This window comes from Kogia breviceps, chromosome 2 (assembly GCF_026419965.1).
Source record: "Kogia breviceps isolate mKogBre1 chromosome 2, mKogBre1 haplotype 1, whole genome shotgun sequence".
In the NCBI taxonomy this organism is placed as follows: Eukaryota; Metazoa; Chordata; class Mammalia; order Artiodactyla; family Physeteridae; genus Kogia; species Kogia breviceps.
The window spans coordinates 174066337-174094099 of NC_081311.1; the positions used below are offsets into that span (position 1 = coordinate 174066337).

Here is a 27763-nt window from a genome sequence, read left to right on the forward strand (position 1 = left end):
TTAAAACTTCTCTTTTCACTCACCTTTTCTTGACTAATCTTATCTGAAACTTCAGCTGCCCTAACCTCTCCAACAATCCTTTGTCTTTGGTATCCCAGCCACAACTGGTTCTATATTTTCTCCTGTATATGGGTTTCATAGTTTTTCATTATGTTTCTTTCCTCTCTCCCTCAGATCGTGGGTCGTAGAGGCAGACAGTGTTTCTCCCTCTTTCCCGTGACATGAGTGGGGATTTCATAATTACTGCTGCCTGACCAGCAGGAAGTAAGTAGACATTCAAGACACTTGACCTTCAGGGTCAGATAAGTTGCCAAGGGTCACCATTTATTAAAATTCAGTTATCATTTAAGATGAACAAGAATCACTTAGTGCCAGGAACACAGTCTGTATATGTAGTGCAACTCTATGTGGATTATAATAAGAAAAACACAGCCTAGTACAAATCGATGATGCGTCTCAGGCAGCCAACTTTGGCATCCAGGCCTCCCCGGTCGTGGTAGCTCCTGTAGTCCCCTGGCCTCAGCAAGTACTGCCACCCCTGGTAGTTGGACATCTTGTAGAGGACCCACCAGCCCTCCAGCATGTGGAGGGAGTGGAGCTCATGGATCTGGAAGGGGTCATGCATGCAGGAGCAGTCCTCTGTGAGCTCGGACACCAGACCTCCGTAGCCATGTCTCTCATACAGCTTTATCCTGTGAGAGGTAGTCTGTTGTGACAATAAACCGAAGATGAAAAATAAGTTGTGGGCATCCTTGATGCCAGTAAAAGTGACTCAATCAGACCGCAGCTTCATGAAGCATGGTTTTCAAACCATCCTGTCATATATGTATCCTTTCCTTACATGGTTGATCTAACAAATTAGGGAGAGTATTAAAATAAAACTGACCTGACCAGTGGTCTATCCTGTGGGAGAAACAAGAATTGAAATAACGTCAATAAAAGGGATTCCTTTGTAAAAAAAACAAAAACAAAAAACTGTCACAACCGTATTTAGTTGAGTCTGCAGAGAGGATTTTAACTCCCTTTACCATTATGACTGTGTATCACTGAATCCTATCAAGCTTGGGTTTTTTTTGTATTTTTTAAAAATTGGAGTATAATTGCTTTACAACGTTGTGTTAGTTTCTGCTGTAGAAAAAAGTGAATCAGCTATACATATGCATATATCCCCTCCCTCTTGAGTCTCTCTGCCCCCGCCATCACACCCCTCTAGGTCATCACAGAGCACTGAGCTGAGCTCCTCAAGCTTGTTTTTAAATATTTTTATTTTGGAATTTATTTATTTAATTTCTTTATTTTTGGCTGTGTTGGGTCTTCGTTGCTGCGTGAGGGCTTTCTCTAGTTGTGGTGAGCAGGGGCTACTCTTCATTGTGGTGCGCGGACTTCTCATTGCAGTGGCTTCTCTTGTTGTAGAGCATGGGCTCTAGGTGTGCGGGCTTCAGTAGTTGTGGCACATGGGCTCAGTAGTTGTGGCTCAAGGGCTCTAGAGTGCAGGCTCAGTAGTTGTGACACATGGGTTTAATGGCTCTGCAGCATGTGGGATCTTCCCGGACCAGGGCTTGAACTCGTGTCCCCTGCATTGGCAGGCAGATTCTCAACCACTCTGCCACCAGGGAAGCCCCTCAAGCTTGTTTTTAAGTCACTTTTGCACTCATCATTTACAACAATTCATATTTACTCTGGGTCCACATGTCCGACATTTTGCCAAGTCACTTGTAAGTTGAGTTTCTTGCCTCAAAGAAGTTTCTATCTTATTTGTACCTCTTTTTGCATCTGCAAATTTCTGTAGCCGAATTTTGGTTTCACTTCTTGAATCTGCTTGTCAGGACACATAATTTGGTGTCATCAGAAAGTAGAAATACAAATTCCACATGATTATAAACCATTAAGCAGCATTTTGGTGAGGACCATGTCCCATGAAATCCTAATTAATGATCTTTTTCTGACCCTTGTAAAAAACTAGTTGGTAATGACTGCTGAATACAAGGAGCCACTTGCAAGCGAAACATATTGTTCTAGTTTCTAGATCCGTAGGTCATAAAGAAGGTATTGAAAATAATTGCCAATACAGTCAGAATACATTATACTTATGTTGTTCTCCCATAGTCTGTCAGTGTTCATTAAGAAATAATGATCTAGATAGATTTTTTTCTTTACTGAACAAGGTAGTTTTTATTTAGAAATTAGGGATCAGCTAGATACTTCCAAATTCAACTTTAGAAGCTATATTGTTGTGATTTCTTGTGCCTAAAAACTATCTGCCCATTTTTAATGCTTTATTGAAATGAGTTTAAATGTTTCCATATGAGAGCAGAGTAAAGGCAATCAATTTTTTTTTAAATGCTTGAGAGTTGGGCTTTGCTCTTTCACTGTGAACACCAGTCCTGAGTTGAAACAAACTGACTTTTATAAACAGGAATTTATGGCCATGGATCAGTGATGCTTTCACATGAGTCGTGTTGAACTAAGGCTCACGTAAGGAATTTTGTGGCAGGAGTGGATGGAGTCGTTGAGGCCCATCCACTGCTGGTATTCGGGGTAGTTGCTGCGCTGCAGGAAGTACTGGTGGCCCTGGTAGTTGGGGCGCTCATAGAGCATCCAACAGCCGCTGTCCACCTGGATGGAGTTGCAGCGGCTGAAGTAAGGCGGCAGGTTGGTGCAGTCGCTGCTGCACTCGTAGCAGTGGCCCTGCAAGCCCCAGTCCTAGTAGATGGTGATCTGCAGGTAGAAAGCAAGGTGACAGCAGGGAGTCAGCTGGGAGGTACATCCCCCCAACCCCACAGTAGACACCCAGCAGGCACGCTGTGGTGTATGTTTATGTAGGAAAAAAAAGATTATAACAGTGTATGTATAAGCCCAAATGTCAATCATGGTTATCAATGAATGGCAAGATTATAGGTCTTAATTTTATGTTTTTATTTCTCCTTTTTGTTGTCTTCAATTGCTTTAATTTTTTGTTATATAAATATATATTACTTTCATGAGATGAAAAAATAAAATCAATTTGTAAATGTATAACTTTGAGTAACTGGTGAAAAGCAGCAAATTTTGTAAATAGCCACATTTGTCTTGAGATTAAACACTTCTCCTTGGGCTAAAAAGAAAGAGGTCTCCCAAGACTCTCTGAGATGCTCCAGGAGTAGGAAAATATACAGTATCCTCCCATTCCCCTCAACCCAGCTTCTAGGGTTGCTTTTTGTTTTCAAAACTAGCATCATGTGGACCTAGAGTCTGTCATACAGAGTGAAGTAAGTCAGAAAGAGAAAAACAAATACCATATGCTAACACATATATACGGAATCCAAAAAAACAAAAGAAGAAAAGAAGAAAATGGTTCTGAAAAACCTAGGGGCAGGACAGGAATAAAGACGCAGACATAGAGAATGGACTTGAGGACACGGGGAGGGGGAAGGGTACGCTGGGACAAAGTGAGAGAGTGGCATGGACATATATACACTCCCAAATGTAAAACAGATAGCTAGTGGGAAGCAGCCACATAGCACAGGGAGATCAGCTCTGTGCTTTGTGTCCACCTAGAGGGGTGGGATAGGGAGGGTGGGAGGGAGGGAGACGCAAGAGGGAGGAGATATGGGAACATATGTATATGTAGAGCTGATTCACTTTGTTATACAGCAGAAACTAACACACCATTGTAAAGCAATTATGCTTCAATAAAGATGTTAAAGAAAACAAAAACTAGCATCCTGATTTGCCTGAGTTTTCCCTCCCCGAAGCAACACTGTTTCATAGGACCCAGGTGACTGCTTGAAAGCTTTTCCCATCGCTGCCAACCTATTGATTTAGAAGCGCTCTTCAGATATTCAGGGGTAGAGGATGACCCCAATGCCCAACTCTTTTGTCATCCTGTGTGTATGTAGAAAGATGCAATCAAACACCTTCATGGTTCACGACCCATGGAGGGACACCCACCTACAGCAATATGTCCACAATGCATTTGTGAAAGTCCTCAGGCAGCATGTAAAGAAAATGTGCAGATGCTAAGAGGAGAGGAATTAACAGCCACAAAGGAAAAGTGTTCCCCTGCAAGTAGCAGAGCTAGACAAAAGAAAACTGGGCAGAGTCCTATGAAGTTAGACAGTATACCCAGGGACCAGAGGATATACCTAATGTGGCAGGTGTACTGGTAAACTTCAGTTACAGCTGTAATTGAACCAGTGTGGAAAAGGCTGCATTGGTCTCCCCAGCTACAGAACCACATCGGAATACACCGCCATTTTCAGCAAAAGTCAACAAATCACACACCAGTTTGGGCACATGTTAAAGAAAACTGTTCTGCAGAAAGGTGACACATCAAAACCTTAAGGTGGTATAATTTATACTTACATTCATTTGGTCAAGTTGTTACTACATGTATTTATAAGCTCAGCTATGTGCCTAATCAGAATTTTGGAAATGTGTTGAAAGACCAGATCATTTTCATTTCCTAGTAGTCCTTATATTCTACTGAAACAAAGCCTGGACCTGTTTTTCTTTTAAGGCTTTATTGAAATGAGTTTAAATATTTCCACGTGAGAACATAGTAAGGTCAATCGATAGATGACAGGTTAATTTTACTTTGGATTGAAACTTTGGAAAACTGCTTCCTACTCCACCATTCTGAAATGTTCAGTGCTAAACATTTGTAAAATGTCCTACAAAGCCAGTCTGCTCTGACACAGAAGTAGTATATATTCTCCAAATCCTCCAACCAACAATCTTCTAGTCATAAGAAGTAGCATAAGATACATCCTTGTTTTTTTAACCACAATATGGCCAAACAATGTGATTCTAAGAAAGCTCAACACCCGAAATAACACTTCAATGCACTCTGTATCAAAAGCTAAGTGCAAAGAAAAATATGCCAGCAAGAGTTGCAATTTTAAGATGATGCAGAGACTTTTCTTCTCCCAGAGACTTTATTACAAACTCCCATGGTGCAATTCCAAGTTTCTAAGTGACCTGTAGAATAAAAAGATAATTTTTGTATCAAGCACATCAATTTAACATGGACACAGATATTAGCTTTCAATCTATAGGGAGTTAAGGTCAAATATCAGATACCAAATTACTGACAAAGATGAATTTAAAAAAAGTGGGTGGGGGCTTCCCTGGTGGCACAGTGGTTGAGAGTCCGCCTGCCGATGCAGGGGACACGGGTTCGTGCCCCGGTCCGGGAAGATCCCACATGCCGCGAAGCGGCTGGTCCCGTGAGCCATGGCCGCTGAGCCTGTGCGTCCGGAGCCTGTGTGTCTGGAGCCTGTGCTCCGCAACGGGAGAGGCCACAATGAGAGGCCCACATACCACAAAAAAATAAAAAAATAAAAAATAAAAATAAAAGTGGGTGCGAAAGAATTTCCATGGAATTTTTCTCAGACATTTGGAAATTGAGTTATATTTCTCAATTAAATACAATATATGATCCCACACAGGGAAAAATATATAAAAAAGGACAGAATTGGTCAATTGACAAAATTGATACATATATGGTAAAGTATCAATGTTAAACTTTCTGAAGTTGATAACCATCCTGTGGTTATTTAAGAGAGTAACTTTATTCTTAGGAAATACACTCTGAAGTATACAGGGGTAAAGCGATATGGTGTATGTAACTTCAGATGGCTTAGAAAAAGTTATATATCTATATACTGAGAGAAAGAGAAACAAAGAGAGAAGAGAATAAAAGAGTGGGACAGAGACAGAGAGAGAAAAATAGTAAAGATAATGAAGCAAAATGTTGTGGTAACAATTAGCAAATCTGAGTAAAATGTATAGGAGAGCTCTTTGTACTATTTTTGCAACTTTTCTCTAAGCTCGAAATTATTTCCAAATTAAAAATAATAATCAAAACAATACTTCTTTTCACTAACCATGACCAAAGCAAATCATTTCCTTGCCCCTTAGCAGTTGTGTATTGTACCTGCACCATACTATTTTGAATTTCTTATATATTGCTTTGAATTTAAACTTATATTGCCCTCTTTCCATTTCTGATAGAGAAGTGTTAGTCTCCAGCTATGAAAATGGAATCATTGATTTCTCTCTGCAGTTCTAATAGTTTTTACCTCACATAGTTGGATGTTCTGTTGTTCGATGCACACATGTTAAGGATTGTTATGTCTTCTTGCCCTCCTTTATCCCTAATAACTTTCCTTGCTTCTCAGTCAGCTTTGTCTGAAATTAATATAGCTACTTTTCTTTTTTTTTTTTTATTAGTTCTAGCATGATTTATTGTTCTCCATCCATTTACTTTTTTTTTTTTTTTTTTTTTTGCTGCGCTGTGCGGCTTGCAAGATCTTAGTTCCCTGACCAGGGATTGAACCTAGGCCACTGCAGTCAGAGCACCAAATCCTAACCACTGGACTGCCAGGGAATTTCCTACATTCATTTACTTTTAATCTATATTTGTCTTTATGTCAAGAGGGTGTCTTATACCATATAATTGGGTCTTGTTTTTTGATCCACTCTGACAATTTCTGTCTTTTTTTTCTTCTTCATAATTGTATTATGAAAAGTTTCTTACAGAAACATTGAAAGAATTGTACAACGAAGATACATATGCCCACCACCTGGATTCTGCAGTTAAGTTTGCTACATATATGTATAACTAAATCTCTTTGCTGTACACCTAAAACTAACACAACATTGTAAATCAGCTGCACTTCAATTTAAAAAAAGTTCGCCATATTTGCGATATTTTCTTTAACATACATCTTTAACACATCTGCAGTGATGGGAATGCTCTGTGCTGTCCAGATACAGTAGTCTGTGGCTATTTAGTTCTGTCTTTTAATTGGTGCATTTAGACCTTTGATGATCAAAATGATTATTGATATAGTTGAATTAATATCTATCTTATTTGTTAATGTTTTCTATTTGTTGCCCTTGTTCTTTATTCTTATTTGTCTTTCACTCTTTTTCTGCCTTTCCAAGGATATGGCATTGCTCATACCCATTTTGACTAATAAATGAGCTACTAATACCAATATAGTACAAAAGAAATCTTGAAAACTGTTTTCCAGAGTACCTGGATTTTTAAAAAATAATTTCTCTTTTTCCCTTATTGAAGAAATTCAGTGACTGGAATCGAAATTTCTGAATAAGGCATTGATACCTTGCAGTTTAAAAAAATGTTCATCAGCTAAAAGACATGATACAGTATCCATAAGCCACAAAAGAAAAGACTAAGAAGCTTAAACATATAAATGAAAAATTTCTTCAAACAATAAACTGTGAAAGCCTATTTTTCATACATTTAATAAACTATTTAATTTATTTATTTGTTATTTCTAACAAACTAGATAGGTGTGTGTGTGTGTACATGTATATGTACATGTATGGCAAATATATGAATTGAAAATTATTAACAGTTGTTATTTCTGAGGAGTAGGACAAGGATGTGGGAAAGTGAGGATTTTTTTACTTTTCATTATCTATTTTTTATACTTTTGAAATTTTTACTGTAAGCATGTATTACCATTATAGTTGAAAAACTACTTTACAACCCGATCAAAAAATGGGCAGAAGAACTAAATAGACATTTCTCCAAAGAAGACATCATACAGATGGCCAAGAGGCACATGAAAAGATGCTCAACATCACTAATTATTAGAGAAATGCAAATCAAAACTACAACGAGGTATCACCCCACACCAGTCAGAATGGCCATCAACAATAAATCTACAAACAATAAATGCTGGAGAGGGTGTGGAGAAAAGGGAACCCTCTTGCACTGTTGATAGGAATGTAAATTGATACAGCCACTATGGAGAACAGGATGGAGGTTCCTTAAAAAAATTAAAAATAGAATTACCAAATAACCCAGCAATCGCACTACAGGGCATATACCCGGAGAAAACCATAATTCAAAAAGACACATGCACCCCAATGTTCATTGCAGCACTATTTACAATAGCCAGGTCATGGAAGCAACCTAAGTGTCCATAGACTGATGAATGGATAAAGAAAATGTGGTACATATATACAGTGGCATATTACTCAGCCATAAAAAGGAATAAAATGGGGTCATTTGTAGAGATGTGGATGGACCTAGAGACTGTCATACAGAGTGAAGTAAGTCAGAAAGAGAAAGACAAATATCGTATATTAACACATATATGTGGAATCTAGAAAAACGGTACAGATGAACCGGTTTGCAAGGCAGAAATAGAGTCACAGACATAGAGAACAAATGTATGGACACCAAGCGGGGATAGGAGGTATAGTAGGAATTGGGAGATTGGGATTGACATATACATATTAATATGTATATAATAGATAATTAATGAGAACCTGCTGTGTAGCACAGGGAACTCTATTTATTGCTCTTTGGTGACCTAAATGGGAAGGAAATCCCAAAAAGAAGGGATATATGTATACATATGGCTGATTCACTTTGCTGTTTAATAGAAACTAACACAAAATTGTATATACCCCAACTATACCCCAATAAAAATTTTTAAAAAAGAAAAAGAAAAACTACTTTAGTAAGTTCATTACCCAAGAGTTGGAAGAGATGTCTAAAGTACACAAATAATAAAGCATGAAAAACCCTCACGAATGTGGTTTCTGCTGTTTGATTGTCAAGAAGGGGCCTTATGAGAGGGATTCATGTCAGGATCTGATCCTACTGCAAAATGGGCACTTATTCTTTTGACACTCCAGGGCTTACAAGCATCGATTAACCTATAGAAATGGTTGATCCCTAAAACAAGCCTCTCAGGCAGTATGGGTAGGGCACAGTGGTTTGAAAGCACTCACCTAAGGACCATTCACTTACTGCCAATTCACTAATCAGTAATAATTACTGAATATTACTGCCTGCAAAGCACTTTATATACATGTAGGAAATAATAAGGAAATAAAAGATTTGCTTCCATCAAGAAGCCAACAGTCTTCAACGGTTATGGAAAAAAAACATACAAGGAATGAAATTATACATTCAAAATAACATACCAATGAGTAATCTTGAGAGCCAGATTTTCAGTACATAGGTGCATAGATGAGTCTCAGGGGGCTATGAACCCCTGTCTCAGAGATCTATTTTTTCATGATTAAGTTTAAGGTCTAGATTATCAGTGTATGTGTGTATGTATGTGCATGTACGTGTATGTTATTTCTGGAGTTATTACTGTTTTTTGATTTTCTGTTGTCTGTTTTACTTTCTAAAGCTTGCTATCCCCAAACTGACATCTTAAAAATTAACATCATCTTACTCAAGGATCTTAAGTAACAAAGATATAGTTCTAGAAAAGCTATACCTTCAAATCTCATTATAACAAAGGCCTTTAAAAGAAAACTCAATATCATAAATATTTCCTAATAGCATGATTTTTGTTACTAGAATAACACGTATTAAAGCCCTGACGTGACCAAAGATTTCAGGCAGTTCTTAAAGCATTTGCTGTGATAAGGTTACATTTCTAATCAGTCAATAGTTTGCCTCAGAAAATCTGAATAAATCCTGAGCCCTGTGTGACCCAGTCTATTCAGAGATTCACATTTTAAAAATGCATAGGGGCTTCCCTGGTGGCGCAGTGGTTGAGAGTCCGCCTGCCGATGCAGGGGACACGGGTTGGTGCCCTGGTCCGGGAAGATCCCACATGCCGCGGAGCGCCTGGGCCCATGAGCCATGGCCGCTGAGCCTGTGTGTCCAGAGCTTGTGCTCCGCAATGGGAGAGGCCACAATAGTGAGAGGCCCACGTACCAAAAAAAAAAAAAAAAAAAAAAAAAAAAAAGCATAGTATAGCAACCAAACTACATAAAAAAGAATTTCAATTTTCACTTGTGTTTCTTGAAGCAAACCCAATTCATAACCCAGTGATTCTGTTTTCAAAATTCCCCTTTCTCTTTCCTGCCTTACAACCCTCCAGCTGACTCAGAGTCTCTCATTCAACAAAACCCTAAAATATCCCAGCCAGCCAGTCTGTACCACTTTTCTGATTCTTTCCCTGCTCAGCTTTGGTCTCTCTGACTTAAAATTTCCTTTTCACTTTGCACATTGCAATTGAGAACGCAGAGCTGGAACGGCAAAGAACCCTCCTTTCTTTCTCCTTACTTTCCAGCCCTGTCCATCTCTAACCATTCTCTGAATTCTGAAGCATAAACGTCCAAGGAGTTAGATGGGCAGGGCAGAAGCAGCAGAGATGCAAAGCAGGCAAAGATAAAATTTTCATTAGTGAGAAAGGGACCAAGAATAGGAACATTTGACACAGATATTAATACAAATCCTCTCCTCAACACACTTATTTGAATCAACAGAATAATAGCTGATTAACTGTGGATAGTATTTCTCAAATGGTAAAAAGATAATAATGGTCAATATTTATTTAGGATTTACTCTGTTCTAATCTCTTTTGTTGTTGTTGTTGTTCTAATCTTTTAACATGCATAATATCAGTTAATCATTTCAACGACCTTTAGAGGTAAGTACCATTATTCTTCCCATTTTGCAGAGGAGAAGAGGTTAAGCAACTTGCCCAAAGTCATACAGCTGGTATATTATACAGTGGGCTTTAGTTTCAAACCCAGAGTATCTAACTCCCAAAGGCTAGGCTTTTTTTTTTTTTTTTTTTTTGCGGTACGTGGGCCTCTCACCGTTGTGGCCTCTCCCGTTGCAGAGCACAGGCTCAACGGCCCAGCCGCTCCGCGGCATGTGGGATCTTCCCGGACCGGGGCACGAACCCGTGTCCCCTGCATCGGCAGGCGGACTCTCAACCACTGTGCCACCAGGGAAGCCCCCAAAGGCTAGACTTTTAGCCACAAAATAAGTAAAGTACTCCCCAAACGCCTGGTATCAGTTTGGTTCAGTTTGCATTTTTAGACCTACTTTGTTCTTTGGCTGTGTCTCCAAAGATAAATTATTTTATGGTTTCCATTCTGTGACATTTGCTTCCTTTGTAGAGCTGCTGGTGGCATTTTGATTCGTTGCTCCTCTTCTTAACTTGACACCTAGAGACACATGTAGTCAGAATGTCTGTATAAAAACATTTTTTAAAATGAGTCCACCTCAGTTTTAGATCCTTCCCTTCGAGGGTGCTTTGCTTCCATCACCAAAATCTCTGAGAAATGACTTCCCTGATTTCAATGATGGAGGGAAATCAAGTCATAAATGCTCCTGATTCTTTTAACTTCCACCAGACAGAAAGATGTTATTACCATAACAACTTTGACCTTACTTTGTAAGTACACCTCCTAGTTTTACTTAAATTTTTGTAAGCAATGGAAGTAAACAGGCTTACTCTGTTTGCGGGCATATTCTGCTGCTTTGGGTGCTGTTAACATGGCAAAAGGGTGCAAGGAGAGGTGGAAGGGTGGAGCTCTGGGAACCTGAAAAAAAAAAAAAGTTCTACTTTTAAAAGCTGCACCCACTTCGTGCTGTCAACAGCTGCTGGTTATAGCACTTGTTTCAGGACTCGGCCTGTTTCCCCAGCCCATCGTCCTGACACGTTACTAGCAGTTGTGGATTATGCTTCATGGGTCATGCACGTTCCCACGCTGCCTTTTGTTGCCGTTCTTTGCCTAGAATGTTCTTTCACACAACAATGCTCTTCACATGGTTCCCTTTACCTGGAATTAGCTTTTTCCTCCTCTTCTGCCTATAGAGGCTCCTACTTTTCCTTTGAGATGTGGCTCATACATCACCTTTTCTGAGAAACTGGCCCTGATGTCTCCCCACCTCCCCTCTCCAGTGCTGGCACCCCACCACCCCATCCCATCCTAAGGCCAAATTATTGACTCACTCCTCTGTGAACTCAAAACACGTTGTCACATAGAACACCCCCAGTGTGCAATAGTTATAACCCGCTGTCTGCTGCATTGCACCGGAAACTTCCTCAAGGTTAGGACTGTCTCTTCAATCTTTCATTCATTCAACAAGTTTCCAGTGAGCACTGCTGTGGGTCAGGCCCTGTTTTAGGAGCTGTGGTTGGTAAGACAGACAAGGTTCCTGCCTTTCCAGGGCTGAGTGAGGAGAAAAAACCAATAAACTATTAGACAATCAGGGTACCCACACACTGTGATAAGTTTAATCAACTAAACCAGACAACGTGCTAGCCAGTTACTGGGCAACCGCCACCTCACACAGAAAGGACAGAAAATGTGGATTAAACAATAAATGAGGTCGTGCTGTCTTTATAGACAGGACAGCTTATAGCCACCTCAGCAGGGCCCGTCTACATTTGACCTCAGCCTTTTATTCAAATGGCAAAAATATTTATTGAGAATTTGTGTCATATCCAGCATTGTAAAGAATTAAACATAAGCATGAATGATGGCTTCTGACCTCAAGAAGCACGTAATCTATTCAGAAAGATGACCCTAAAACACAGAAGGTAATTACAAGGAGGCTTTGTATCTGTGTGGAGCAAGTGTGGCTGTGATAACAGCCCTGCAGGATGATACATGCCACGTGTAAGAAAGAGAACCAGCTCGTATGGCATCCCTGATGCATTTTCTACACTTAGAAGACTCAAGACAGGCTTTTGCAGGGAATTCCCTGGTGGTCCAGTGGTTAGGACTTGGCACTTTCACTGCTGTGGCCCGCAAGCCACGTGGCATGGCCAAAAGAAAAAAAAAAAAAGACGGGCTTTTCCCTGTCCACTGGAGAAGAGAGAACCCGAGGATTTTAAAGTCACTTCCAGCTCACATATTCTATGACTCCTGATAATCTGATGATTCATGCAAGCAGTTAATATAGCTTCCTGTGTGGTTTACAAGAAAAATTATTTTTCAAGTAGGATGACATTGAAATCCTAAACCTAGAGTTAATCATATGCTCTTTTTTTACTTCAAAGTTACTTACTGATATCTTCAGTGTACCACACAGCTAGCAAGTGACAGAGCTGGGACTAGATACCAGTCTGTTTGCCTCTGAAGAGCTTGCTTTGGACTCTGGATGTAAGTCTGGATAGAGTGAAATGATGGCTGGTCAGACACTAGGGTGTGGAAAGAAGAGATTCTGATGTTCTCTAGTTACCTGCCTTTGTCCTTTTCCTCTCTCTGTTACACCAGTTTTCACTCTCTCTGCCCCCCTTTCCTTTTCCCCTCTTTCTCTGTCAAAGGGAACTGAAGAATATTTTTATTGTTTGCTTTATTTGTTGAAGGAAGATTTATGCTCCTTTTACTTCAGTTTAAAATTGAGTAGGACCTCTTATATTTATCTGAAGCTAACTGCAAATAACCCTCACTTGCGTGAAGTTCTTAGTTAAATTTTTTTTTTCCCTATGGGTCCATGTTCCTCAGCAGAAAAATGGCTCCCTGTCAGCCAAAACCAGCTCCCTTATCGGGAGTAGAGCGCGAAGCTTAACAGAATTGAACAAATCTGAGTCCAGGAGGCCTTTCTGTCACTAGGTGGCAGCAAATAGTCCCGAAGAAAGCCATCAAGCCCACACACAGTACCCATGTGCTACCAAAGTGGCCAATTCCAGCCGCCAGAAATTCTACATAATCTGATTAGTATCCAACAGCACTTTAAGCTCTTGAGTGGGAAGGATTTTAGCTGTTGCTTAAGAGACATTTTATCTGAAGGAATCAAAAGTGATGCTTATACATGCAGCAGTTAGAGAGGAACCTTTGTCAATAACTATTTTTTTTTTGAACAACCACACCTCCTAGTTAAAACCATTTTTTTGAAGTTATGTTAAATCCCAAAGGACTGTTTTAAAATAGCTCTTACAATTTAATCTTTGAAATGCTCTGTTTCCATTAAGAGGTCCTGCTAATTCTTTAAGATGTAGAGGGGGTGCCTGAGTAGAGCCGATGTGTAGCCACAAGAGAAAGGCCTGAGCTGGCATCTTTGAGGCAGTAAGGAGCTTGTGAGGTCCACAGGGGTAGATGATCCTCAGATGCTTATATCTGTAGCTCACATCATCTCATACCCTTTGTGAGAATTTGTTATCTAAAACAGGCAAGGTTTATAACGTATTAATAATACAATGGATGCTTGATGAGCTATTTAATTTTTGAATATTTAGAGAAGCGGTTCTTAACTAGCTGTGATTTTGCCTCTTAGTGGACATTTGGCAACGTTGAAAGACATTTTTAGTTGTCACATCACGGGGCAGGAGTGGGAAGCTATTGGCATCTAATGAGTAGAGGCCAGGGATCCTGCTAAACATCCCATAATGCACTGGACAGCCCCGACTCCACCCCTTACACACACAACAAAGAATTATCTGACCCCAAATGTTGAGAAACCCTGATTTAGAGGAATATAGAGGAAATCAGGTACACCCCTTCCCCCTGGGTACCAGAACCTTAACCATAGCTATTATTTTGAGGTTACCATGTGCCAACCACTAAGGGCTTTACTGATATAACTCACCTCATTTCCCACAGAAACCCCATCTTCTGCTCCTTGTTTTTACAAATGAAATCAAGGCTGATAGAGCTTAGAAGACTTGCCCAAGATTAATCTGCTGGTAGCTGGTAGAGCTGGGGTTCGAACCCAGGCTACCTGGCTGTAGGGTCCTCATGCTTAACCCTTACACAAATGGCCTTTCACGTACAGGACACTCACATTCCGTAACAATAAATAAACTCAGGTCTTTGAAGGAAAGCCCCTGAAACCCAGTCCCCCTAAAACCGAGTTCCTCTGCTGAGTTATGATTAACCTCTCTATCCGAAACATTATTCCGTTTCTTGTCCAACACCTGCTCCCCTCAAGATTGAGAAGTATCAAAGAAAAGGGGGGATTGACACCGAACGAGACCCTGTGGAGCTCTCCTGGACACCAAAGCCTTTCCATGTCCCCCATTTTTTGTTTGTAGAAAAAAAGCATCAGACATTGCCTGAGTTCCAAAGGGCAGATTCAAACAGTTACCAGTTAGGGGAGTCACTGAATGCAGAGAGAGAACAGTAGTGCAGAGAGGGGGGCTGGTCCTGGTTCCTCTTCAGGGGATGTGCGTGGCAATCTGATATGTATCTCTGCGTTCTTCTATGGGAACTAAGTCTCCCACCCGGGTGGAGGAGGTCACTTCAGGCTGACCACAAGCACACGGACCCCAGACTGGTTGGAACCAGAAGGCTGATGACTGAGATTCCCAGAGCACCACCCAGTTACCTCATCACCAACCAATCAGAGGACGGTTACATACCCTGCAGCCCTCCCCCCAAATTTTGCCTATAAAAACATCTTCCCTGAAACCCATCAGGGAGTTCGGGTCTTTTGAGCCTAAGCTGCCCCGTTCTCTTTGCTCAGCCCTGCAAGAAACTTTGCTCTGCTCCAAACTTAGACGTTTCGGTCATTTGGTCTCACTGTGCATCAGGCACGTGAACTTGAGTTCAACAACAACCCCCCCCCCCAGCCCGAGGGTACGATGTATTTCCCTGCAGAACTGGTCATTATGGAGTCTACCTGTACATCTGGAATTCTTGTTATTGGTAACTGATTGTGAAGACAGACACTGTGGAGAACAGAGAAGATGCTGAATAAAGGCTCTTTAATGAATGAGTGAAAGGCCGGATGGATGGTTAGAGATTGGCCAGCCCACTGTAAACAGTGCGGCTTCCTGTTCTGGTCCCTTTAATGAACCTGGCTCATCGGAGCTACTCTGACACCCATGTTTGCAAACCTTCTTGATGGATAACCCAGCTAAGACCGGAGGGGTTCACAGCGCCATGCCCTCCAGGATGTGATTTTCCATATTTGCTCTCTGGCCACTTGAGCTGAGACCAACCAACCAGAGGTGCCTGCAGCCTGTTCTAGACCTCTCCCAGGCACAGAAGATGAAGGAGGAGAAAACACAATGTCTGAAGCAGAGGAGCTTGGGCTCAGATATTTATATGTATGTGTTGGCAGGGAGGGTTTGAGGAAAGGGGAGAAGAGGGCAGCCTGGAAGGGAGAAAGCTGCAGAAAAAACAAACAGGAATGAAGCAACATGGTTTGCTTGTCTCTGTAAGAACACAAAAGAGCTGGGCTTTCTTTAAAAGCCAAGAACAGCTTGGGTCTCTGAGGAGCACTGATTCTGGTGTGGCTTATACCTCAGCCAAGGTAGAATGTCAGCTCCAAGATATGAGATCCATGAGAAAGTCATCTTTTCTGACTCACCCACCCTTGTATCTCTGCACCTACAACTATATTGAATGAACCAGTGAGTGAATGAATGAATGAATGAATGGATAGAGTTGAAACCAGAGTGATCAAAGAAGAGGTGCTATTTTCCTCTGTAATCAAGGGAACTTGAGTCTCAGGACCAGGCCAGCTTACATACAGATTAAGGTGAGAGGGCCATTGGATTCAGTTACAACACTTCTGAGTAGATGCTTGACTCCTAAGCTGGCCCTGGTGGACTCTTTCCTTTATAGGACCCCACTGTCTGCAGTAAGGTCTGCAGGTAAGAGAACAAAGGATGCAGGCATTCCTGTGGCCGTAGCCCTGCCCCTGACCTCGCCTCCCTTCCAAATCCTTGTGGGGGGCATTGAAAGCAGCTGTGTGAGTAGAAGTCCTCATGTGACGGTGTGGGTTCTCCCTGCTTCCCTCCCTGACTCCCTCCCACTACACATCCATGCCAACCCCACCCCATCTGCCCTTTCTTCTTCCCTTTTCTAGAAGTATCTAAAGGGATCAGTAGTTCACCTCTAAATAGGAGCCCATATTTTAAATGTTTACTAAAGTTTCATACATTCATAAACAGCAAAACCTGAACTGACTGTAAAGATCATTCAGAACACTCCGTTTTTGTTTTTGTTTTTTTAAGATGAGTATATGGAAGTCCAAAGAGGGAAAGGGGAAAGCCCAGTCAGAACTCACCCTGGGTCTCTGGACTCCCAGATCGTTAGTGCTTCTATTAGACTGACTTCCAGGTAGTCTTGTGGGCAGGAGAAATGTGGCAGCAGTAAACTAGATAATTTCTCATGAGAATGAATGTTGTAGATCTTGCCCTAGTGCTAGAAGTTATAGTACATCATACAAGAGGAGCGCTTGGACTTACCAGATCCACATTGTGAAAGGTGTAAGTGGGAAATTCTGTTAATCAGAGACAGAGGCAGAATCTAGACTCTAAGCCTGGTGCCCTATTGGCTGCCCCTATTTGGCCTTCCATAAAATGCATTTGGTATTATGAATATAGTCCTCTACATAAGGAAAGCATCTTACATTTATTACCCAAGTAAGATATGGCTACATCTGGTTTTATCCATCATGATATAAAACTGTTATTTCATGCCTGGAAATGCAACATTATGGATTCATAAAATAAAGAAATTCTCTCTAAAAATCCCTTATATTGATAGTCTCAGGTCGTCCCTACCTTGGTAGCAACAGAATTGGTAGAAGAATCAGCCCCATAAATTTTAAAGACTTCCTCAATCGGGATACTGTTCTGTTAAACAACAATGACAATAACAAAAATGTATTATCATACCATGGCTTTTCTTTTATTACAAAACAAAGCTATTATAGCTCCCATATATCCAGTACCATACCTGAAGGCCATGGGCACCAAATAAATGACTTCAAAATAAATGGATAAATCAGAGTGTCCTAATACCAATTATCTATGTGTTATTTTTTCTCCTTAAATAAATGTTTTCACAATACAATATAGAAGTCAGTCTTTTTATTAATCTTTAAAAATAAAAATTTAATATTAGTAAATTCTACATATTTAGAAACATTGGTTGAAAAAGTAAAATAAATATTCATTAATATGAAAATGCACAGTGTAGATACAAAATCCCCATATATGCAAATAATGTTCTTTTCCTTACCATTAAGATTCCGGCATAAGACGATAAAATCATTGCTTCTCGTTCTCTGTGGTTTGGATGTGTGGGTCTACCCCGAAATGGCATTTTCCTAAGGGCGAATATGAATAAATAAGAATGGAGGGTTTATTCTTGTTTTGTTTGACACCTGCTAAGGTTGTGACAATAATCATAAGTAATAAGTAATTACCAATGGCGGTGTGCTATGCTGTTCACAAAATTGATATGATTAATCCATCATCAGTAAAGTGTACACTTTGAATTTTGAAGCTTCCAACAGTGGTGACGAATTTGCCCTCATCTATCCACATTTCTGCAGCTATCAAACCCTGGCAGACTGGCCACTATGGTGGAAAATTGTGGTTTCGCCAACCTATATCCTTTCCCCTTCTTGTGGCAGTTTGCTTGGGGGTAACTGCCTTAACCCCCTGTAAGCTTCTAGGGAAGCTGATGACACCCCTAGATTCCAAGGATGGAAAACACACTGTGGCCTAAATTAGCTAGCACCCCCGGATAAGTCAGAGCAAACAGAGCCATTGAGACACAATTCAGTGATTTTTATTTTTTTATTTTTATTTTTTTTTGGTACGCCGGCCTCTCGCTGTTGTGGCCTCTCCCGTTGCGGAGCACAGGCTCCGGACACGCAGGCCCAGCGGCCATGGCTCACGGGTCCAGCCGCTCTGTGGCATGTGGGATCTTCCCAGACCAGGGCACGAACCCGTGTCCCCTGCATCGGCAGGCGGACTCTCAACCACTGCGCCACCAGGGAAGCCCTCAGTGATTTTTAAAAAGTCCATTCTCCCCTGGCCTGAATGTTGTGATAAAGTGGGCTGAAACTAGGAATAGCGTCCATCCAGAGGAAATAGCCAAGAGGTAGATCCTGATGACCTGGTTTGAGTTTAGATTAAGTCATGCGTAATGAGGACCTAGCTGTGTTTCAGATACAGAGGCAATAAATCGCTCCTCCCTCTCTCCTTTTTAACATTTATTTATTTTTTTGCTTAAGTCCGTTTAAACTGGATTTTCTGCTTATTACAACTAAATACTAACTGATACAACCATTCAGCACCAGGTGTGTGTTCTAAAGCCACAGAGCAGAAGAAACAGCTGGCCTCCAGAACAAGCGATTCAATCCTGGCCTCATTAGTTTCAGGTTCTTCCTAACTGAGTGGGTCTGCTTGGCACACATGGGAGAAGGTGCCAATAATCCTGGCAAGGATTCAAACTGGGGTGATTCAAGCCGCTCAGCTCAGGTGCACATCTGGTTAAATGCTTAAGAAGTTGTGTTTAGTAGTTCTTAGGAAAAGATTGCAGCCTTACCCACAGAACTGATCATTTTTTAAAAAAGTCAAGGCACGTACACAATAAAGCACAGTTGTATTTCTAAGGCAGAACATTCTTTTTTTTTTTTTTTTTTTTTTTGCGGTATGCGGGCCTCTCACTGTTGTGGCCTCTCCCGTTGCGGAGCACAGGCTCCGGACGCACAGGCCCAGCGGCCATGGCTCACGGGCTTAGTTGCTCCGCGGCATGTGGGATCTTCCCGGACCAGGGCACGAACCCGTGTCTCCTGCATCGGCAGGCGGATTCTCAACCACTGCGCCACCAGGGAAGCCCAAGGCAGAACATTCTATGCAAGAGAGATCTGCATCTGACAGAAACCAACTCACAGATGCAAAATACGTAAGCATGTATATGACTTCCTCGAATCGACAACTGTGAGGGTTTCTTCAGGTTTCTAGTTGGAAAGGGATACACACCATAGTATTTTCAAATCTGAGTGCCTTGTGGTGAACTTCTTCTGTCATTACTCACGGTTAAAGAAAAGAAAAAGAAAAAGAAAAAAAAAAAAAACTATTCAACTTACACTTTCTCCCACTCCAGCCAAGCTAAGTCTTCTGAGTGATCCAGCCACTGCAGAGCAACATTGATGGCCAAGTCATAGTGTGCCTGGAAGCAGGAAGCACAGACAGCAAAGGAACGGGCTGAGACATTGGCTGAAGCACGTGCTATAGGCACAATGACAATGGCACTGCTAAGCCTATTCTACTCGTTTGTCATGTCCACAAAGGTGAGGATCACCAGCTGTGTCCAGTAACCTGATGCTCAGGTTACTAGTAACTAGTACACTAGTAACTAGTGTTCTTCAGGCATTACATTTACCTTCCATTAGAGCAGTGTGTGTGTACGTGCGTGTGCGTGTGCGCGTGCGCGCGCCAGAAATGAAAAGATAGATTCATGGAATACTAAACTGGGAATCAGGGAATCTGGGTTCAAATCTAGGTATTGCCAACAACTCACGGTGCTATATCCTTGCGTGAGCAATTGCTGTTCTCTGGGCCGCAGTTTCCTTGAATTTTAAAATAGAAAAAGGGGAAAATAGAGGAGGAGGGACGCAGAGAACAATTTCTAATTCTGTGGAACATCAGAACTGAGTGCCCAGGGTCACAGGGGAGGTGGTGTGTCCATCTGAGGAGTTGGGGGAATCCCGGGAGGTTTCAGCGAGGAGGCGTCAGTGGAGCTGGGGCTTGGGGGATGAGGAGAATTTCTACAGGTGGAGAAGGACCTCCCAGGAGGAGGGTCCAGCGGAAGCAGAGAAATGGAGGTAGCCTAAGTGACTTTCTAAGAGTCTTACATGCGGTAAAAAGCTGAGGACCAATTCCATGTTCATTCCTCTCCTCCCCACTACCTTTTCCTGATAATTTCTAAGCATATTTGCCATTTATCTATCAAAACATTCCTTTTCTCCTTCCCACCCCCAACCCCAGCAAAAGGAAGGTCAGTTTTGTTTTTGTGTTTGTAGATGGGTTCCAAGGTCCTATGTAACTCTAACATTGTGTAAACAATGTAATTATAACAATGTAATTATTTCTTTCAGGGACTGAACCAAAGTGAAAAGGAAGGAAGGAAGGAAGGGAGAGAGGGAGGGAGAAAGGAAGGAAGGAAAGAAAGAAAGAAAGAAAGAAAGAAAGAAAGAAAGAAAGAAAGAAAGAAAGAAAGAAAGAAAGAAAGAAAGAAAGAAAGAAAGAAAGAAGATAGAAGGAAGGAAGGAAAGAAAGAAGGCAAGAAAGAAGGAAGAAAGGAAGGAACAAAGGAAGGAAGGAAGGGAGGAAAGAAGGAAGGAAGGAAGAAAGGAAGGAAGGAAGGAGGGAAGGACCGTGCTCACTTGTTGAAACAATACAAAGATTGATGCCTGGACCAGCAGCACTGGCATCACCGGTTTGTTCATTAGAAATGCAAATTTCCAGCCCCACCCCCGAACCCCTTAATCAAAACGGTCTTGTAATAAGACCTCATTAAAGTTTGAACCCCTTAATCAAAACGGTCTTGTAATAAGACCTCATTAAAGTTTGAGAAGCACTTATCTAATTGGTTTAATTTCTCCATTTAATACATGCACAGAGAAGTAGTTTAGAACACCAAGCCTTAACTGCTCATTCAGCTCCAGAGAAATCAGACAGGGAAGGGGAGGGGGCGGGGAGGGACAGGTGATTTCTTCTTTCTCATTAGTGAAAGAATAGTAAATGGGTAGCATAAAAAAGCTGAGGGTTTACTAATCTCTTTTGAATTAGATCTTTACATAGCTTCCTTAATTTATGTGAAGTGAACTTTGATTACACAGTATGAATCTGAGTTTCAACATGTATAATATAATAAAAAAGGATTTTAGGATTATTCAATTATTTGGTTTGCTCCATAAATGGTGAAAAATTATATTTGAGAACTACACGATAGTTAATCTCATCAAAAAGCTTTTTTTTTTTTTTTTTTTTTTTTGCGGTACACGGGCCTCCCATTGCTGTGGCCTCTCCCGTTGCGGAGCACAGGCTCCGGACGCGCAGGCTCAGCGGCCATGGCTCACGGGCCCAGCCGCTCCGCGGCACGTGGGATCTTCCCGGACCGGGGCACGAACCCGTGTCCCCTGCATCGGCAGGCGGACTCTCAACCACTGCGCCACCAGGGAAGCCCCCAACAAGCTTTTAACATCATGTCTGTCACATTTAATCTTGTACTCATTTTGCTTTTAAATCTTTTCTCTCCTAATAGTAAATAAAGAGCAAAAGTCTCATGACTTTAATTTTCTCATTCTTCTTGCTTTCAGTTTAATGAGTTGAAGAGACCACATGGACAATCCTAGGTTGAGAAGATGAGGAAGAGGACATTCTGGGGGGATCAAGATTAGCCTTGCTTGTGATAGATATTAGATCCTTGTTCTGTCCCCATACTACACATATGACACAGATGTGACTCGTGGCAGCGTGCCTTTCTTTACCATATCATCTAGAAAGGTGAGTTGCCGTCTTCCTTTTGGGTCAAATTCATTTTCCCGAAGTCTGATGCCAATATAATCTCCCCTTAAAAGCAAGAGAGCAGGATTGAACCAGCGGGAAAGACATGGGAGTACCGTCTGCAAAAGAACATTCCTTCCCCATCCCTCCCTCCTCCACCAAATACAAGCGAAGTCACCGATGGCTCTAGTAGCTGAGTTAATATTCATTTTGATTTAAACGGCCATTCTGCAACCCTGCAGCTTTAAAGTGTCTAACCGTCATGAACAAATCACATTTATCGTAAAATTAAACTCACATAGAACCGAATTTTTAGGAAAGCAGGGAGCATGATAAATCCCCAAAGGCAGAACAGATTTTACAAAACCGAAAGGATTGAGACCCACTATTTAAAATAAAGATTCCCTTGCTGCCCTTGCTAAATTCAGGCAGGATGTCCAAAGTTGATAACTTCCAGATATTCCCTACAGATGTGTTCTTTTGCCTGAAGGCTTTTTTCCCATTAGAATGCAAATACCTTTAGGAGGAGTTATGTGTAAAAACATATTAGTGATTCCACTTTAGTGTATCCTTATCAGATCCTTTCCTAAAGGACTTTTAATAAGGGGAGGCCCTGGGAGGTGAATAGAAAGGAGTACTACCCTGGGAGAGTCAAGAAGAGGGAATGGATGAAGGAAAAAGAACTCTGGGGTCTCCAAGGTCGATCTCACAATGTTACATAAGGACAGTTCTGTTTGTCAAGGTCTTTACCAAACACTTTGGGCACTTTATCCTTTATCCTATGCAGGGGATAAATTTGCTTTGGGGTTCTAAAAGCCCTTCTTCTGAGTCATTAAGCTATTCTAGATTGATAAAAATTCTTGAAATTTTGCTTTGTAATTCCAAGACACTTCATTTAAAGTAGCCTAAATAGATTCTGTGGGTAAAATTAAACTATATATACATAAAAAATTATATTTATATCAGTTTTGAAATTCCAGTTCTTTGGATGAGATATGTAGAGGAACTGGCCTTCCTAATCATGGTTTGTTCTTTATTATGTTGACCTCCAAACACATACATGTAAACATGTGTGAATTCATACATAGTTTATTGCAGCATTTCTTAAAGAACTTGTTAAAAGATAACTGTCTTAGTAGGCAGAGAAAGGACATTTAATGGGGACTATGATAAGATCTCTAAAAAAAGGCTATTATTGTTGTGCCTATAATCATGAAATAGAACATAATAACCTTTTTCTCCTCTTTTTATATGGTCTGTGATTTTCACCAACCTCTTAACAAAGTACCAAGTCAAAGAAAAGCTACCACAGGAGGAAAAAAGTTTCCATGGGAAAACTTAATGTTTTCTTTTTTTTTTTTTTTTTTTTTAAATAGATTTCTGTCTTTAAATTGATTGATTGATTGATTGATTTTTGGCTGTGTTGGGTCTTTGTTTCTGTGTGAGGGCTTTCTCTAGTTGTGGCAAGCGGGGGCCACTCTTCATCGCGGTGCGCGGGCCTCTCACTATCGCGGCCTCTCTTGTTGCGGAGCACAGGCTCCAGACACGCAGGCTCAGTAGTTGTGGCTCACGGGTCTAGTTGCTCCGCGGCATGTGGGATTGTCCCAGACCAGGGCTCGAACCCGTGTCCCCTGCATTAGCAGGCAGATTCTCAACCACTGCACCACCAGGGAAGCCCTTAATGTTTTCTTTATGTGTTTAAAACAAAGTTCGGAGGGCAGAAAATGGAGATAGATTATTTAATCAATAAGCCTGACAGTAGAAGAAGCAGAGTCTGCAATTTAAATGCTGGGCCCTTGGGTACATTTTTCCAGAAATCGCTCCTATATCTTTTACCAGTCGGGCCCTTTCAAAGGCGTACCCTGCCCAGCACAGGCTGGGACTGTGGGCTCAGATCTTAGACTCTAGAATGGGGATGGCTCGGATGTGCTCGCTGCTGGCTGAAACATCCTTCCAAGAGATTCAGCATCCTGCTTTGCACCACATGTGAAGCCTCTTGGGCAGGAGACAGAGGCCAGATCATCCGGCTTTCTCCTATAGCCCAGGAACAGATTCTTCCTTAGGTTTTTACCCCACTGCCAATATCCAGACCATCTATGACATAAACCCCACCAAATGCTCAGTGCAGTAAATGTAAGTTATTCTCAATCAGACTTACAGGAGTTTTTTCATTTCCTTCTTTAGTAGCCTTCTTTCCATGATTAAAGGCTTATCCAGCTGAGCAGGTATCTGCAGCTACACTGCACCTGTTTTCCTTTGGAAAGACCCAGCTTCTCTGAGCCTAGAAGCTACAGCAGCAAATCAGAGAGAATTTGAGTTAGGGATGCTATCACTCCTAATACCAGTCATGGAGTCCTAGGCTCTGGAAGGGATCCGAGAGTGTGCAGGCCTCTTATCCAGCAGGTTCCAGGTCAGAAAGCTGTCTGGAGGCCAGTGCACTGTACCTTGAGTTTATCTGACACCTCTTATTCCTTCCACACTTTTCCAATATTCATCATTTACTTATTCTTGCCATAACCTTGCAAGTATCAATAAAACAGACACAACTCATGTAATCGTGGATGAGACTATCTAGACAGAAAAATCCGAACAGAGATGACTTGTGATCTGATTATGTTTGAGTTCTGTGTGCATTCAACATAGTGACTCTCCGTGAACCTACCTGGTTCCTAGCTCATGATGGAGGTTTCTATAGAACCCATGTACAGCTTCCTATGGCCAGCAGGTCCCGGTAAGAACGTGTGGTGATGGCAAAGGTGAGGCCATACCTTCAATTCTCACCCCCACATTGAACCAGAAATTGAAGTTCAGGTGATGGGGTCAAAGGGGGCCTGAAGTCACAAAAAGGACTTAATTTTAGAAAATATCACTATTGAATGGAGTGCCCAGGGAGAGGTATAAATGGGATAGCAACTTTATCTGCAATGTTTTGTTTCTTATAAAAGATTTAAAGCAAGTTGTAATGGTTAAGGAATTTTATGTGTCAACTTGGCTGGGCCTCTGTGCCCAGATATTTGGTCCAACATTATTCTGATTCTTTTTGTGAAGGTGTTTTCTGGATGAGATCAGCATTTAAATCAGTAGACTTTGAGTAAAGCAGATTACTCTCCATTATGTGGGTGGACCTCATCCAATCAGTTGAAGGCCTTAAAAGAACAAAGGCTGACCTTTCCTGAGCAAGAAGGAATTCTGCCAGCAGACCACCTTCAGACTTGAATTGCAACTCTTCCTTGAGTCTCAATCCTGCCAGCCTACCCCATCAGATTTTGGACTGGTCAAGCCACCACAATCACATGAGCCTATTCAGTAAATTAATTTTCTCTTTACGTATATATACACATCCTATTGTTTCTGTTTCTCTGGAGAACCCTGACTAATACACATATAAGAAAATGGTTAACATTTGTTGTCTCTGGGATGATAGGTCCATAGATGTTCATTATATTACCTTCTGTACTTTTGAAATTATGCACGTTTTTAAATCACTACTCTGAAATGGTTAGGAAAAAAAAACTTTAGAAACTTTTTTTAAATTGTAGCATATAAACATTAAACTTTACTCGATTCAGCTCTCCAACAATAATCGCAGAGGAAACAGGATGCCACTGATTTAAATAAATTCTTCACCGAATTGGTTTAATTATTTTGGACCATTCTTGCTGTGGCTACATCTGCTAAAGCCTTGGATGGGATGTAAAAAAGGGAATAAAGTCAGAGCATTCCACAGGAATGGATTAACTATAAAGAGAGTAATGTTGCGCCCTACAGGAGAATCAGTTGGGAGAGGACACTGCAAGCCAGAAAGGTTGCCTGGTGGCCTAGACAAGGAAAAGTGCTGCACCTGGAGAGGCCAGACGGCAGAATGTGGAGTCCACTCAGCCACTGACTGATGTGGCCGTGGCCATGGCCGTGGCCGTGGCCGAGCTTCCCGGCTCTTCTGCACCCCAGACTCAGGTGTCATCTAAGATGTGATGAGCCTGGTTAACATCACCCAGAGCACCTTTCACCCTAACATTTCACAACTCCATAAAGGCTGGCATGTCTTATCATTCTTCTAACTCAAAAATTTAAAAAACATTTGTTGGTAGAACATTTGTCCTACCTCAATTCCTTGACTGGGGTGGGGGAGTGGCACTACCTTAGCTTAGATGCCTTTTTAAAAAGCAAAAGATTGGGGCTTCCCTGGTGGCGCAGTGGTTGAGAGTCCGCCTGCCGATGCAGGGAACGCGGGTTCGTGCCCCGGTCCGGGAAGATCCCACATGCCGCGAAGCGGCGGGGCCCGTGAGCCACGGCCGCTGAGCCTGTGCTCCGCAACGGGAGAGGCCACAACAGTGAGAGGCCCGCGTACCACAAAAAAAATAAAAAATAATAATAATTTAAAAAAAGCAAAAGGATTAGCAATTGCTCTAACCTATTCTTTTTGCTTGTTTTTTTTTTTTTTTGCGGTACATGGGCCTCTCACTGCTGTGGCCTCTCCCGTTGCGGAGCACAGGCTCCGGATGCGCAGGCTCAGCGGCCGTGGCTCACGGGCCCAGCCGTTCCACGGCACGCGGGATCCTCCCGGACCGGGGCACGAACCCGCGTCCCCTGCATCGGCAGGTGGACTCTCAACCACTGCGCCACCAGGGAAACCCTGACCTATTCTTGTTTTGTAATTCTGAGCCACTCCTCTGAATTTCAGAAACACCAATTTTAAAATGTGAGTCTCTTGGTTGTTGGGACAGCTTCCTCTTAGACCCATTCTTCCTCCCCCTTACCACTCAATGTGGCATAATATGCAATGATTCTTTTTGTTCTGGCCATACCACACGGCTTGCGGGGTCTTAGTTCCCTGACCAGGGAATGAACCCGCACCCTCAGCAGTGAAAGCACAGAGTCCTAACCACTGGACCGCCAGGGAATTCTCATAAAGATTAAAAAAATATGAGCATCTTCCATTCCCACTAGGCTGGAGGTTAGGAGACCCTGTGAGGCTACCTTGGACGAGTTCATTTTCCTCTCTCTGTTTTTGTGTTTCCTCCTCTGTAAAAAAAAAAAAAAAAAAAAACACTGAATGATTGAAGAGGTTTCTGCCAGCTGTCCAGTTCAGTGACTTCCATGCATTGAGTATCTGTGCCTGGTTGAAAGAGGACCATTTGCACAGACTCTGTTCAGCTTAGATTTGAATTCAGCCAGTTGCCCCTCTTTTCTGTCTATAGAGTTTTAATGAAAACAAGACTCTGGCTGGAAATACACGAGCTGCTGGAAAGATGTCAGCTGCCTCATGCATTAGCTGTTTCATAGAAACCAACCCTTCCAGAAGTCACAGCCCCCATTTTCTATAGGAATATCATGCCCTGAAGAAAATCTGCACACTCCCTGCAGGTTCCCGCTCTGCACCCCGGCATCTATCGTACAGGTCCTTCAGACCGTGTTCTATTAACAGACTCCCCTTTCAGAATCTCTCACCAACCGAGTGATCCCAGGGTTTCTGTTCTCTCCGTGCTTCTGGAGGCGTGCTTGAGCATCCACTGGGCTGGGGCTCACAGGCATCCGGAAGATAGATGCTTTTTTTTTTGGTTGCTAGGAAACGGTGACTGAATGAAAATAGTTCGTTTTTAAAATACACCCACACTCCCTGAAGGGGGAGAAAAAGTCATACATTTGGGACAGGAGTATGATCCTGATCTGAAGTTCACAGATCTTTTTATGCGAGCAGGCTTCAGTTTCCCATCTAAATGATTCATGGAAAGCTGATAGCATGCGAGCCGTCCACCTCCCCCAGGGGTTTTTGT

At 41.8% G+C, this 27763-nt stretch overlaps 1 protein-coding gene and 1 pseudogene across 2 annotated transcripts; both read right to left on the reverse strand.

Moving 5' to 3' along the window:
- Positions 1-374: 374 nt before the first annotated feature.
- Positions 375-3782, reverse strand: LOC131750432 (gamma-crystallin A-like; annotated as a pseudogene).
- A 703-nt stretch (positions 3783-4485) lies between these two features.
- On the reverse strand, positions 4486-27507 carry C2H2orf80 (chromosome 2 C2orf80 homolog). 2 transcript variants are annotated; one of them, XM_067026705.1, is made up of 10 exons: positions 27442-27507; positions 26967-27011; positions 24148-24277; positions 21974-22055; positions 19568-19650; positions 17707-17794; positions 17247-17318; positions 11238-11325; positions 10826-10947; positions 4486-4959 (listed from the first exon to the last, which is right to left on the reverse strand). In XM_067026705.1, exons 3-9 carry the CDS (start codon positions 24186-24188, stop codon positions 10862-10864), a joined length of 540 nt encoding a protein of 179 aa, XP_066882806.1. In that variant the 5' UTR covers positions 24189-24277; positions 26967-27011; positions 27442-27507; the 3' UTR covers positions 4486-4959; positions 10826-10861. The 2 variants fall into 2 exon arrangements, with proteins under 2 accessions (XP_066882806.1, XP_058908940.1); XM_059052957.2 differs by lacking the exon at positions 26967-27011 and having other exon boundaries at positions 27442-27506.
- Between the last annotated feature and the right edge of the window lie 256 nt (positions 27508-27763).